This window comes from Larus michahellis, chromosome 21 (assembly GCF_964199755.1).
Source record: "Larus michahellis chromosome 21, bLarMic1.1, whole genome shotgun sequence".
NCBI lineage: Eukaryota > Metazoa > Chordata > Aves > Charadriiformes > Laridae > Larus > Larus michahellis.
The window spans coordinates 423196-438243 of record NC_133916.1 but is presented as its reverse complement, the minus strand read 5'-3'; the positions used below and the strand labels follow the sequence as shown (position 1 = coordinate 438243).

At 53.4% G+C, this 15048-nt stretch overlaps 1 protein-coding gene across 5 annotated transcripts in view; it reads right to left on the bottom strand.

Moving 5' to 3' along the window:
* The window catches only part of CACNA1S (calcium voltage-gated channel subunit alpha1 S), a 53140-nt gene that overhangs the window by 21067 nt on the left and 17025 nt on the right, over positions 1 to 15048 (bottom strand). For all 5 annotated transcript variants that reach the window (XM_074564706.1, XM_074564708.1, XM_074564707.1 and 2 more), the window contains 13 exons: positions 8697 to 8845; positions 7627 to 7708; positions 6941 to 7101; positions 5971 to 6196; positions 5190 to 5397; positions 4759 to 4879; positions 4187 to 4301; positions 3972 to 4065; positions 2690 to 2759; positions 2321 to 2453; positions 1908 to 2037; positions 1093 to 1152; positions 415 to 521 (listed from right to left, as the gene is read on the bottom strand). In XM_074564706.1, coding sequence (XP_074420807.1) covers positions 415 to 521; positions 1093 to 1152; positions 1908 to 2037; positions 2321 to 2453; positions 2690 to 2759; positions 3972 to 4065; positions 4187 to 4301; positions 4759 to 4879; positions 5190 to 5397; positions 5971 to 6196; positions 6941 to 7101; positions 7627 to 7708; positions 8697 to 8845 — 1656 coding nt within the window. The remainder of the gene's footprint in view (positions 1 to 414; positions 522 to 1092; positions 1153 to 1907; positions 2038 to 2320; positions 2454 to 2689; positions 2760 to 3971; positions 4066 to 4186; positions 4302 to 4758; positions 4880 to 5189; positions 5398 to 5970; positions 6197 to 6940; positions 7102 to 7626; positions 7709 to 8696; positions 8846 to 15048) is intronic.

Below are 15048 nucleotides of genomic sequence, written 5' to 3'. Positions count from 1 at the left end.
GCTGAGTCGGGGCAATACTCCTGCCCAGAGCAGCCTGGCACAGCCCCACCAAGCAGCCAGGGAGGCCAGGCTAGGACCAGGGGTGAGGGGCAAGGCATGGCAGAGACATGTGGATGTCACTAAGCCATCACCCCATAAAAGGACAGGGGACACTGGCAGCTGGAGAAAGCAGCTCCAAATCTAATTCCTTCCCAGATCTTCACCTCTGACACTCAAGGAGTTTGCCTCCCTGCCTCCCAGGTGTCCACGCCCTGTCCCCCTAAGCATGACTTTATGGACACTAACACACGGGCTCATGCCCAGCCCTTGGGCTGCCGCCTCCTTCGCCATCCAGCACAGCGAGCTGCAGCACCCCAGCTGCCCGGCCAGGCTAAAACTGCCAGTGCCCACCCTGCAAAGCATGGAGGTGCTTACTCAATTCCCATGGAGATGAGGGAGACAGCAACCACCAGCAAGTCGAGGATATTGAAAGAGTTCCTGCAGAAGGAGCCTTTGTGCAGGAAAGCACCATAGGCTGTCATCTGGGGAGCAGAAGGAGTTAGGAGAGAGGTCAGGCTGTGGGGCAGACAAGGCATGAGGGGCTTCTCACAGCTCCGTGGCCTGGGGACACTATCCTGCTCAGACTTCTACCTCTGCAGCCAGGGAGGAAGTTGACTTCAGCTGGAAATCCTCTGTAATGCACAGGCTGGAGACAAAACACTTCCCAGTCATTCAGCAAATTAAAGAGGAGAATAAGAGACTTGGAGTGGGAGCAACAGGAAGCAGCTGCTTGGATTACTGTTTTATTCCACAGATTTCCACTGCTTTCTCTTTCTCAAAGTTTTTCCTAAGGGCATGTCAGAATGAAAATGCTGGTGCTGTGGCCCATCCCTCCCTGCGTCACAGCACAGCTGACTCGTCTGTCTGACCTCACTGGAGGGGACACATGGCCTAGACTGCCTGAACTCTGGGGACGTGAGGATCAGCTGGCAGCTTCTCCTTGCTGGGACCTCAAGCTTTTGCCCGAAGAGCACGAATGCCCATGGCCAGAACAGTCTAGACCCTTGCGCTGGATCATGCGCATGGCCAGGACCACAGGGCAGAGGGACTCACCTTCAAGACGATTTCAACTGTGAAGACAGAGGTGAAACCAATGTCAAAGTATCCGAGAATCTGGGAACAGAAGCACCAGAACCGGATGAGATTTGGGTGACATGGGAAATGCTCTGGTGTGTTCAAACATCCTGGCATTGTGGTTTTGCCCTCCACTCTGTGGACTGGGGAGGCCACGTAGCTCAACAGAGCCAGTAAACCCAATGCCAAGAAGAGTCTTCACCTTCCCTCAGCTTTGCTGATTTTCCCCAGTGGATGATCCAACCTGTAGCCTGGTACCAAGCTACCAGTTTCCAAATGAGTGAGGCTTGACCCGATTCACCTGAAAGCGTCCGATCTCCAAGGGCACTAAGTGCCCTGGGAAGCTATCTCAGGTGAGAGCCCCCCAGTCCCTGCCAGACAATGCCTGGGTGCAGACACATTTCTGCCTCGTGTGGCTAGACCTGCGGCTACCACTGCTCCATACTGGCAGTATTTCAGGGTGCTGCACCCACCAGTGGTCCAGTTTGCCACCTCATGGGATGTCCCTATCCCCAATAAGCCACCACAGCCTTGAACAAAGGGAATCTCGCACAGCTTGTCAGGTGGATCTCTTCATCCAGAAGTAAACTGAGACATGGAGCAGTAAATCCTTGTCCCAACTGTGGCCTGAACGGAAAACACAACCAACCTCTCCTCCCAGAGCCAGGGATGAAATCACAGCTGCCTGCCCAGGCACATCTGGCAAGCAGGTCTCTGCTTACTGGGGAGGGGGAGCTGGGGGTCTCCATGAGGTCTTCCCAACACATCCCAAACTTCCACAGCTACGTAAGCACCTGGTTGCGGAAGGACTCAGCCCGGATGGGATCCTCAGCTGCCAGTGAGATGCTGCTGAGCAGAATGAAGAGCAGGATGAAGTTGGTGAACCAGGTGGCATTGACAATTCTGTGGCACAGCATGCGAAATCTGCCAGGGACAGAAATGGCATAAAATGCTGTGAGGGGATGGAGGAACATCAGATAGGGCCATGGATGCCTGGAAGAGGGTTATATGGTTAAACCTTGAGGACGGGAAGGCCCTAGGCACGAAGGAATGTCTGTGCCAGCCCTTCCACAGAGAATTCCCAGCGAGCTGGCTCTCTTCAGAGCTGACTGTTATGCACAAGTAGGACTCCATTGGGAAGGGTCAGTGCCAGAAGTGCCTGGGCCAGGCTTGGCTCCAAAAGGCAGGGAGAAGGGTCAGTGCCTACTTGTTGGTTGGGCTGAAGATGAAGAATGAGCTGGCTTCAGGCATGGGCACGGCCTTCTCTTTCAGCTGTAGCTCTGCGAGGGGACGTGGCCGAGGACTTAGGGGGATTTCAGGCTCATCTTCTTCATCGTCACCTGCACAGTGGTCACAAGGAGGGAAAAGGAAAAAATCATCCAGAGAGACAGAGGGAATGGGACCCTATGGACAATCCTCTGTTCCTGATCTGGCATCTGTGCCAGAAAGACCTCAGTACCCTGAGGCTGAAGGAGGGTCATCGCATCCTTTGCTCCTCACACAGCCCAGGTGCTGGCACCATCCCTCTGCAGTGTCTCCCCAGCTTTCCTGCTGCCCTGCCACAGACAAGTCTTACCTGGGAAGTCTGCAGAAGGGTAGGGGTCTTTGATCTCATTGACATTGGATTCAAATTCATCCACTTTTAACTGAAACAAGGGAGAGACAGAGAGGAGAACATGCAGCTGTGTGTGCCAGTATTGCTGCCAAATGTTGCATGTTGGCCAGACCCTATCATCTTGGAAGTGATGTGGGCCAAAGAGTGTCTCTGCATTTGGTCCATACAGCACCAAGCACATGGAGCCCTGGCCCACGATGGAGCAGGGTGAGGGGAAACACCTCAGGGGTGCTGCAATCTGAGCAAAGAGCAATACCAAGCAGATGTGACAGGGGAATGTGTTCTGGGCAAAAGCCTGGGGCCATGGTCCTATACCACGGGTGGAATAAGACATGGGGTGACTTCTGGGTGAGTTCCCATGGGGAATCTCTGCAAAGTGGATAGGGAAGCAGCTGCTGGCCAGATACTTGTAAGAGGCAGCTCAGCACATAGTCACCACAGCTGAATTGAGGGCTTTGCATACAGGGGTTGCTGGTGTGGGCATAAGGGAGGCCTGGGGTGCTGCTGACCTGCTCTGCTCCCCTTTGCACTGGTGTGCACCAGCCCATCTCAACCACTGACAACTGGCTGTGGCCAAGGAAATGAGGAACGACTGAGGGAGCTGGGGTTGTTTAGCCTGGAGAAGAGGAGGCTGAGGGGAGACCTTATCACCCTCTACAACTACCTGAAAGGAGGTTGTAGAGAGATGGGGGCTGACCTCTTCTCCCTGGTGACAAGTGATAGGACGAGGGGAAACGGGTTCAAGTTACGTCAGGGGAGGTTTAGATTAGATATTAGGAGACATTTTTTCACTGAAAGGGTTATTAAACATTGGAATAGGCTGCCCAGGGAGGTGGTGGATTCACCATCTCTGGAGGTGTTTAAAAAAAGGGTAGATGGGGCACTGAGGGACATGGTTTAGAAGTGGCTCTTGTCAGGGTAGGCTAAAGGTTGGACTCGATGATCTTAAAGGTCCCTTCCAACCTCAACAATTCTATGATTCTATGATTCCGAGGAGAAGGATCCCCAGCAATGGACCAGTTTCACCAGGCAACATGCCCTGCCTGTACCCAGAGAGGCCTCATCACCAGAGGATGCTAACATGAGAAGCGATTCTGGCCCAGAAGAGTCCAGACCCAGGCTGGCTCCAAGCCTTTGTCAGTCCTGGCTGGTCCCTCATCAGGAGGGACCTGGAGGACCTCCAGGACCTGGAGCCTGGTCCCTTATCAGGAGCTCCCCAAGGCCCAGCCCCAACAGCACTGACCTTGGCTGTTGTGGGAATTCCTTCTCCCTTTGCTTTCTGCTCAAGCTTTTTGGCCAGCATCTGCTTCTCATCTTCAGACTTCTCTGGGTAACCTCTGAGTGGGGAGGAGAGAGCAGGAACTGAACTCTGGGCAGGGGCATGGGTGATGCCATTCTGTCCCCTCACACCGAAGTTTGGGTTTGGGAGCTCCCACTGCCAGGGACTGAAGCACTCACCTGGACATCTTCCGCCGCTTGCGTTCCTCTGCTTTGGCCTTCTGGGCTAAGGTCAGGCTCTCAGCCTCAGCCAGGTTATCAACTGCGATGGCCAGGAAGACATTGAGAAGGATATCTGGAGGGACAGCGCTAAGGATATGAACTTGGTTCCTGTTTGGAGGATGTGGCCAGAGCCATGGTCTCCAGGGTGCCCTGAGAAGCCTTCCAGGACTTAAGCTCTTGAGATAACCCTGGCTGGTGATCCCTAACTCTGCACCCATCCTTGTGAGTACGGAGCTCTGGGCTGGCTCTGCCTTAGCTCAGTCCATACAGCTCAGTCTTGTGACTGCACCAACTGGAGGCTGAATCTATGCCTGCTGGTCATCCAAACCTGCCCTGTGGTGTGCTTTCCTCCAGACTCCAGAAACCAGACACCACCATTGCAAGCCCTGAAGCCTGTGTTTTGTTCTCCTGCTGTTCAGAATGGAAAAGCTTAAGGTAAGCACTGAAAACCTTAAGGAGTCAGTCCTGCATAGCTGATGCTATGGGGCTGGGTACAGGGAGCTAGGCCTGGCTTCGCAGGCAGAGGATACAGTTCCCACAAACGAAGAGGATGATGAAGTAGATGCAGACCAGCATGCCGGGAAAGGACGGGCCCCCGTAGGCCATGATCCCATCATACATGATTGAATTCCAGTCCTCTCCGGTCAAGATCTGGGTGCAGAACAGAAATAGCCACAGCAGAGCATGGCAGAAGCCCACAGCTCGATCCTGCCCTCCTGGCTCCAGCCCCGAACCCTCACATCCCCTACAGCCCCCACAACCTGACCCCACCTCACTGCTCAGCCCTGAATCTGCACTACTGCTTGTGACCGCAATTGCATTTCCCTGCTCCTGCCTCAAAGCCACATCACCTCCCACAAACCCACATCTCTCTGAGCCCCAGCCAGGAGACCCAGAGTGCAGGCAAGACCCCCCCGACACTGTCCTCCAGTCCCCTGCTGCACTTCCCGCAGCCCCATACCTGGAAGACACTGATGAGGGCCTGGGGGAAGTTGTCAAATGTGCTGCGCCGCACTTCCATGTCCTCAAAGTCAAACTTGCCCCCAAAGAGCTGCATGCCCAGCAGTGCAAAGACGATGATGAAGAGGAAGAGGAGGAGGAGCAGAGAGGCAATGGAGCGAACCGAGTTGAGCAGAGAGGCCACCAGGTTGCTCAAGGACGTCCAGTACCTGTGGAGAGGAGAGACAGGAGCGTGCAGGAGGTGAAGGAGTGGGGAAGGCTGTGGGCAGGATCAGGCAGGCACAGGGAACAGATCGCCTGGCCCGGGGGGATGTGCTGGCAGCCCAGAAAGGGGGGCTCTGAACCAGCACCACTCACATGCTGGGCACTGGGACTGCTCCAGGCAGGCCCCAGGAGGTGGAACTGAAGCTCCAGGCGTGGTGTGACAGGCAAGACACACTGCTGCCTGCGCAGTGCACCAGCAGGCAGGATGGCGAAGGGGGATGAACACACAGCGGGTTGGTGCCAGAAAGAGAAGCCATGTGTCTCGGCCCACAGCACCCCCATTTACAACACCCCAGAACCCAGAATGAGAGAGAGAACTCCAGGACACTTCCAGCAAGCCCTGCTGTGTCCTACTTGCCACTCCCAGACCATCTCCCGAGGACAGAAATCCCCAGCTTGGCCTTGTTCCTCTATTTAGAAACTACCAGCTCTGCTCACGCTGCAGCCCTCTGCAGGGATGAGGCCAGTGATGCCTGGGGACCATGAGCCACCAGCACCCGCAGAGCTCCTTCCCCAACCTGGTGATCTTGAAGATGCGGAGGAGCCGGATGCAACGTAGCACAGAGATGCCCAGGGGTGACAAGGTGCCGAGCTCCACCAGGATGATCTCCAAGATCCCCGCACACACCACGAAGCAGTCAAAGCGGTTGAAGAGTGACATGAAGTATTGGCGCAGGCCCAGCGCGTACATCTTCAGCAGCATCTCAGCCACAAAGAGTGCTAGCAGCACCCGGTTGGCATTGTCTGGGGTGGGAAATCCAGCCCATCAGAGCATGGACCTCTTAATCGCAGCATGGCACAGCAGGAAGGGAAGGAGGGCAGTGCTGCTCACCTCCCTTCTCTGCCCACCACCAAGCCCTGAGCTGCAGCTGCAGCAAATGCTGCTTTTCAGAGAGCACACAGGAGAGGAAGATGAGGAGAAGGGTGATGTGCAACTGTGTGCTTATACATGTGAGAGTGCGGCTGAACTGTGCATGTGAGTCCATGCAGCGCGTGCATGTGTACTGGGCTGTGTGTGTGTGTGTGCATACATGTGGCTGAGCTGTGTCCGCATGTGCACAGCTATACTCCGTGTGCCTCTGTGTGTTTGCATGTGGCAGGGTGCAGGTAGTGTGAACGCATGCACCAATATGTGTGGCTGTACTGCATGAGTGCATGCAATGTGTGTTTGTGTGCACTATGCATGTACACCTGTAAATGTATACACTCTGCGTTCACCATGCAAACCCACATCCCTAAGAATATATACACTGTGCATGTGTAACTGTATGCACCATGCATGTCCAATGTGCAGGTGTGTGAGAGTGCAGTGGGGATGGTGTACAACCACTTGTGTGCTGGCTGTGTTTGCATGCACGAGCAAGTCTACATGTGTCTAACAACCCCTGTGCCATGCCAGTGTGGCTGTGCGTACACAGAAAGAGTTCACATGTCTCCAGGGCAGCAGGGTGTCCTGGGCCCCACCTCTCCCTCAGGCTCTTTGCTCACCTTGCACCTGTGTCAGCCATTCTGGCTGGAAGTGATGCTCAGAGGCGATGGAGAGGGTGTTGAGTGCCACCAGCAGGATGACAAGCCAGTAGAAGAACTTGGACTTCACCACATCACGACACTTTCTACGAAACATTCGGTTCCAACGCCTCCACTGACGGCTGGAGAGACAGCCAAAGGGTCAGCAGAGCCGGCCAGCAGGTCCTGCGCAGCCCAGGGCTGTGCTGGCAGACTGCAAAGCCACCCCTGCTCCCTTCTCCAGTGGCCTTCCCATAAAAAGCCTGAGGAACGTAACCCTGCCCCTGGAACTTGGTGCATTCACTCAGGCATTGCAGTTCATTCATACAAACACCTCCTGGCTCCTTTTTGGCCTACAGTCACGTCTGGTTGGCTGCTACAGACCCAGCTCTTGAAGCACAAGACATGCTGTATGGGCCAGGAGAGTATGCTCGGAGCCTGGTCCCAAAGTGAAGAGGTTGTTCACCTCGAGGTGGCTTTTTGCCAGTACCAGAGCAAAATCCTCTTTGCTGTCCACAATGTTTGCACCTCCTCCTGAGCACACAGCCACTGGCTTTCCCCCAGAAACCGGTGGCTAGCAAGAAAGCCTGGCCCAGCCAGGACAGCAAACGAGAGACTGGGCAAGCCCACATGCAGAGCAGCAGATGGTTCAACCAGTGCATACTTACAAGTAGAGAATCCACTTGTTCATGCCCTCAATTTCATACAAGCTCTCTGTCTCTGACCCTCCTTCATCTGATGGCATCATACCTAAGGAGGGAAAAACATCCCAGGCTTTCCTTGGAGGCCTTGGGAAGAATACGTGGGAGGGAACCTCTCCCAGGAGCACATTGGGAAGAGCTTCCCCATTAGAAGTGAAATCAAGACATGCGGTTCCAGGGAAATAGCAGTGAAAGTTTGGCCAGGTTTTGTGTGTCAGGTGCGAACCAAGTAGGAGGCACCAGGAACATCTGCCCTGCAGCAAGAGCAGCAGCAACCCAGAGCAGCAGCCTGAAAAGACAGCAGTGTGTACGCAGGCTCCTCAGGGCAAGGCACGCACAGCGTGGAGAAAACTGGGGTCAGTTTTGACCTGAGCAAATGCTGAACAACAGGAGGTTTGTAAGAGCACTGGCCACAGGTGTGGAAGAGGCATTTTGTCTTTCCCACTGTTTCCCAAGGCTCTTTGCACACAAGTATCGCTCAGCTTGAGGCATCAAAAGTTACCTCACTGGGCAGGGTAACATAGCAGACACTGTCTCAGTGTCAGAGCTCCTCAGGCCTTGCTGAGACTTTGGCTAGATGCCCTGTACACTCACCTCCTTCCCTGAGCCCCTTCTAATCCCTTAAAATTGTCAAGCAATGGCAAGAAATTCATGCATCTGTTAGCGTGCGAGCTAGCGACCCTGCACTCTGCCCCTGCACACAAAAGTGCACATGCCCCTCATGGCTTCTCATGACCATTGCAAGTGCATTTTGCCAAAGGAGACCTAGGCCTTGCTAGTAGTCTGCAAATATTAAATACAGTGGTTGAGGTGGTGATTTAGCACAAGGCCCAAGTTATTGGTAGTTGGGATCAGATTCAATAAAATGATTCAGGAAAGAAAAAAAAAAGGAGGAGGGAAGCAGTTCTGCAGAAGTCAAAGCATTTTGTTTCATAGGGTTTCACTTCTCCAAAGGTGTTTACCTTGCCCCTCTAGGATAGTCAGTGTTATGAACCCAACCCTCTAACTAAGGGTCTTTGACCAAGCAGAGTTGATACCTTCTCCCCTGGCCCGGTCACTGTCCATGACCTCAGCGTGGGTGATCCAGTCCATGTAGCCCTTCAGATCCTCTTCCAGCTGCTGCTTCTCCCGCAGCTTCTGAAATGTGCCTCGTGACTTGGCCTTCTCACGCTCTTTGGTGAACTCGCTGGGACAAGGCAAGCAGCAGAGTGAGACTCAGGAGGGGGACCACATGGAGGTGAGGTACGAGATACCAGAACCCTGTGCAAGGCAGTTCTTGTAGAAAGATAAAAGTCTGAAATACCCTACCACCTAGTGCTACCACTAGACTGCTCTAGTGACTTTCTTCTGTCTTGGCCCTGTTCCATGATGCAAGATCATGGAGGATCATCACCTGATGATCCCAGGCAGGCAGGGTTTCTTCCCCACTACTGGCTGCTCCTTGGGAGCTCCTTGATGCAGGATGCTGCGGTTGGACAAGCCAACTAACGCTAGACATCAGAGGCTGTGGAGTTCTCCAGCCCTGCTAAGGATTAGAGCAAGTGGGGTCTCACTCACGTGGGGGGCAGAAAGCTGCTCCAAGGTCTCCACCCTGTGAATGGAGATGATGAGTGTGATCCACTTGCACGCATTGGATTGAAATGTACAAAAAAGACCCTGAGCCTACACAGAACTGAGGAGAAAGGCCTCCCCCTCACTCCCCGGGACAACACATACTTCCCAGCAACAAAATCAGGATGCTGGCACCTCCCCACAGCACTGCATAGTAGGTTGAGCATTGCACCAGAGATACTTTGTGCATAGCAGCTTTAACTGCACTACTATGGGAATAAGCACTAATTGAGTCATTTGGCACAGAAGTGTTATGAACACTGTAACCAGACTGATGACAGCTCGTTGTTGTATTTGGAGGAGACTGTTGAAGCATTAATTACAGAATCACAGAATGATAGGGGTCGGAAGGGATCTCTTGACATCATCTAGTCCAACCCCCTGCCAGAGCAGGGTCACCCAGAGCAGGTGGCACAGGAACGCGTCCAGGTGGGTTTGGAATGTCTCCAGAGACGGAGACTCCTCCACCTCTCTGGGCAGCCCCTTCCAGCTCTGCCACCCTCACAGGAAAGAAGTTCCTCCTCATGTTTAGGTAGAACTTCCCATGGTCAAGGTTGGGCCTGTTACCCCTTGTCCTGTCCCTGGGCACCAATGAAAAGAGCCTGGCCCCATCCTCCTGACACCCACCCTTTAAGTATTTATAAGCATTGACAAGATCCCCCCTCAGTCGTCTTTTTTCCAGACTGAAGAGACCCAAATCCCTCAGCCTTTCTTCATAAAAGAGATGTTCCAATCCCCTCAGCATCTTGGTAGCCCTTTGCTGTCCCCTCTCCAGCAGTTCCTTGTCCTCCATGATCCAGGGAGCCCAGAACTGGACACAGTACTCCAGGTGCAGCCTCACCAGGGCAGAGCAGAGGGGGAGGATGACCTCCCTCCAGCTGCTGGCCACACTCTTCTTGATGCACCCCAGGATGCCATTGGCCTTCTTGGCCACAAGGGCACACTGCTGGCTCATGGGCACCCTGTTGTCCCCCAGGACTCCCAGGTCTCTCTCCACCGAGCTGCTCTCCAGCAGATCACCCCCAACCTGTCCTGGTGCAGGGGGTTATTCCTCCCCAAGTGCAGCACCCTACACTTGCCCTTATTGAATTTCATAAGGTTTCTCTCTGCCCAACACTCCAGCCTCTCCAGGTCTCTCTGGATGGCGGCACAGCCTTCTGCTGTGTCAGCCACCCCCCCCAGCTTTGTGTCATCAGCAAACTTGCTGAGAGTGCACTCCATCCCCTCATCCAGGTCATTGATGAATATATTGAACAGGACTGGACCCAGTACTGACCCCCGGGGAACACCACTCGTCACTGACCTCCAATGAGACTCTGTGCCCCTGATCATGACCCTCTGAGCTCTGTCTTTCAACCAGTTTTCTAGCCACCCCACCACCCATTCATCTAACCCACACTTCCTAAGCTTCCTGATGACCATGTGGAAAGCCTTGCTGAAGTCAAGGTAGACCACATCCACTGCCCTTCCCTCGTCTATCCATCCAGTCATTCCATCATAGAAGGCTATCAGATTAGTCAGACGATTTCCCCATGGTGAATCCATGTTGAGTACTTCTGATAGCTTTCTTTTCCTTCACATGCCTTGAGTTGATGCCCAGAATGAGCTGTTCCATCATCTTTCCAGGGATGGAGGTGAGGCTGACCGGCCTGTAGTTCCCCAGGTCTTCCTTCTTGCCCTTTTTGAAGACTGGAGTGACATTGGCTTTCCTCCAGTCCTCAGGCACCTCGCCTGTTCTCCAGGACCTTTCAAAGATGATGGCGAGCGGCCCAGCAATGACTCCCGCCAGCTCCCTCAGCACTCTTGGGTGCATCCCATCAGGACCCATGGCCTTGTGGATATCCAATTGACTTAATTGATCTCTAACTTGATCCTCCTCAACCAAGGGGAAGTCTTCCTTCATCCAGACTTTCTCTGTTACCTCCAAAGTCTGGGACTCCTGAGGGCTGGCCTGAGCAGTAAAGACCAAAGCAAAGAAGGCATTCAGTAACTCCACCTTCTCCGCATCCTCTGTCACCATGGCTCCTGTCTCATTCAACAGCCAGCCCACATTTTCTCTAGTTTTCCTTTTGCCTCCGATATACTTGAAGAAGCCCTTCCTGTTGACCTGGACATCTCTTGCCAGGTTTAATTCAAGGAGGCCTTGGCTTTCCTTGTTTCATCCCTGCATACTCTGAAGGCATTCTTGTAATCTTCCCAAGTGATCAGTCCCTTCTTCCATGTGCTGTGAACTTCCTTCTTCCACTTGAGCTTTTTCAGAAGCTCCCTGCTTAACCATGCAGGTCTCCTGCGTCCCTTGGCCGATTTCTTCCTCTTAGGGATGCACAGATCCTGAGCTTGGAGAAAGTGGTATTTGAATACCAACCAGCTCTCTTGAGCCCTGCCAACTTCTAGAGCCCTAGCCCACGGGATCTCTCCAAGCAGTTTCCTGAAGAGGTCAAAGTTAGCCCTCCTGAAGTCCAAGGTTGCAATCCTACTTGTTGTTTTGTGCATACTACCCATGATCCTGAACTCATCTTCTCATGATCACTACAGCCAAGGCTGCCCCCAACCTCAATGTCCTCCACCAGTCCCTCCTTATTTGTCAGTACCAGGTCCAGTAGTGCACCTCTCCTTGTTGGCTCCTGCACCACCTGTGTCAAAAAGTTGTCATCAATACACTGGAGAAACCTCCTGGACTGTGCATGCCTGGCAGTGTAGCCTTCCCAGCAGATATCAGGGTGATTGAAGACCCCCACGAGAACCAAGGCCTGTGATGATTAGGGGACTGGAACACCTCTCTTATGAGGAAAGGCTGAGGGATTTGGGTCTCTTCAGTCTGGAAAAAAGACGTCTGAGGGGTGACCTTATCAACACTTATAAATACTTAAAGGGTGGGTGTCAGGAGGATGGGGCCAGGCTCTTTTCAGTGGTGCCCGGAGACAGGACAAGAGGCAATGGGCACAAACTTGAACATAGGAAGTTCCACCTAAACATGAGGAGGAACTTCTTTACCCTGAGGGTGGCAGAGCACTGGAACAGGCTGCCCAGAGAGGTGGTGGAGTCTCCAACTCTGGAGACATTCAAAACCCACCTGGACGTGTTCCTGTGTAACCTGCTCTAGGTGACCCTGCTCTGGCAGGGGGGTTGGACTAGATGATCTCCAGAGGTCCCTTCCAACCCTATGATTCTATGATTCTATGATTCTATGATTGCGAGGCTACTTTCCACTGTCTGTAGAAAGCCTCATCAGCTTCCCCATCCTGATCAGGTGGCCTGTAATAAACACCCACAACAGTGTCCCTCATATTAGCCTGCCCCTTAATCCTTACCCATAAGATCTCAACTCTCTCTTCATCTGATCCCAGGGAGAGCTTGATACATTCCAGTTGCTCTCTCACATAAAGAACAACTCCACCACCTCGCCTCGCTGGCCTGTCTTTCCTGAAAAGGACGTAGCCATCCATGACAGTGTTCCAGTCACGTGAGCTGTCCCACCACATCTCAGTAATTGCAATGAGATCGTGGCCCTGCGACCGTGCACAGATCTCCAGCTCTTCCTGCTTATTCCCCATGCTGCGTGCATTGGTGCGTAAGCATTTCAGAGAAGGAGTCGTGTGTGTAGTTTTCACCCCTGAGGGGTGGTAGGCCTTCTGGTTCTCAAAAATACTGGGACGCTCTCCCGCAAGTGCTGAGCTACTACACCCAAGCACTTCACCGGCAAGCTCAGTAGCATCTCCCCCATGCTTTGAATCTAGTTTAAAGCTCTCTCAATGAGCCCTGATAACTCTTGTCCTAGAACCCTTTTCCCCCTGCAAGATAAGCTATTCCTGCCTGTTACCAGCAGGCCTGGCATCTTGTAAATCAGGCCATGGGCAAAGAACCCAAAGTCCTGCCAGCAGCACCAGGCTCGAAGCCAGGCATTGATCTCCTAGCTCCTCCTATTTGCCCCCTCATCATTCCCCACAACTGGGGGGACAGAGGAGAACACAACTTGTGCTCCGGATCCCTTGACAAGTTGTCCCAAGGCCACGAAATCTCTCTTCATTGCCCTCAGACTTCTCACTACCTCGTCGCTGCCTACCTGAAAGATCAAAAGTGGGTAATAATCTGAGGGACGTGTAGATAGGGATGTGTAGATAGGGGCAGGGATCAGAATGAAGCCCCCATAATCCAAAGGAAGAGATGGTGAGGGACCTGCTCCAACACCTGGACATACACAAGTCTATGGGGCCAGATGGGATCCACCCGACGGTACTGAGGGAGCTGGCATAAGTGCTCCCCGAGCCACTTTCCATCATTTACCAGCAGCCCTGGCAAACCAGGGAGCTCCCAGTTGAATGGCATCTAGCAAATGTGACAAGAAGGGCCAGAAGGATGATCCAGGGAACTACAGGCCTGTCAGTCTGACCTTGGTGCCTGGGAAGGTCATGGAACAGATCATCCTGAGTACCATTATGTGGCACAGGAAGGACAACCAGGCGATCAGGCTCAGCCAGCATGGGTTCATGAAAGGCAGGCCCTGCTTGACCAACCTGATCTATGACAAAGTGACCCGCTTGGTGGATGAGGGAAAGGCTGCGGATGTTGTTTACCTGGACTTTAGTAAGGGCTTTGATACAGTTTCCCCACACCATCCTCCTGGAGAAACTGGCTGCCCGTGGCTTGGATGGGAGTACTCTCTGCTGGGTAAAAAACTGGCTGAAGGGCCAGGCCCAGAGAGTGGTGGGGAATGGAGTTAAATACAGTTAGCAGCTGGTCATGAGTGGTGTGCCCCAGAGCTCGGTATTGGGGCCAGTTCTCTTTAATATTTTTATAAATGGTCTGGACAAGGGGACTGAGAGCACCCTCAGTCAGTGTGCAGACGACACTGAGTCGGGTGGGAGTGTCAACCTGCTGGAGGGTAGAAAGGCATTGCAGAGGGATGTGGACAGGCTGGATCGATGGGCCGAGGCCAATGGTGTGAGATTCAACGTGGCCAAGTGCCGGGTCCTGCACTTGGGTCACAACAGCCCCAGGCAGGGTTACAAGCTTGGGGCAGAGCGGCTGGAGAGCTGCCTGGCGGAAAAGCACCTGGGGGTGTTGGTCGACAACTGGCTGAATATGAGCCAGCAGTGTGCCCAGGTGGCCAAGAAGGCCAACAGCATCCTGGCCTGTGTCGGGAATGGCGTGGTGAGTAGGACTAGGGAAGTGATGGTCCCCCCGTACCCGGCACTGGTGAGGCCCCGCCTCGAGTGCTGTGTCCAGTTTTGGGCCCCTCACCACAAAACAGACACTGAGGTGCTGGAGCGAGTCCAGAGAAGGGCAACGGAGCTGATGAAGGGGCTGGAGAATTAGTCTCATGAGGAGCAGCTGAGGGAGCCGGGGGTGTTCAGCCTGGAGAAAAGGACCCTGAGGGGAGACCTTCTGGCTCTGCAACTCCCTGAAAGGAGGGGGTAGCCAGGGGGGGTCAGTCTCTTCTCCCAAGGAACAGGCGATGGGACAAGAGGAAATGGCCTCAAGTTGCTCCAGGGGAGGTTTAGACTGGATATTAGGAAAAATTTTTACACTGAAAGGGTTATTAAGCATTGGAACAGGCTGCCCAGGGAAGTGGCTGAGGCACCATCCCTGGAGGTATTTAAAAGATGGGTAGACATAGCGCTTAGAGATATAGTTTAGTGATGGTTTTTGTCAGAGTTAGGTCGATGGTTGCACTAGATGATCTGAAAAGTCCCTTCCAACCTGGGCAATGCTATGATCCTATGACGCTAAAACCTCAGACAGTCATGGACACTAACACAAAAAGTAACTCAAGGCTCA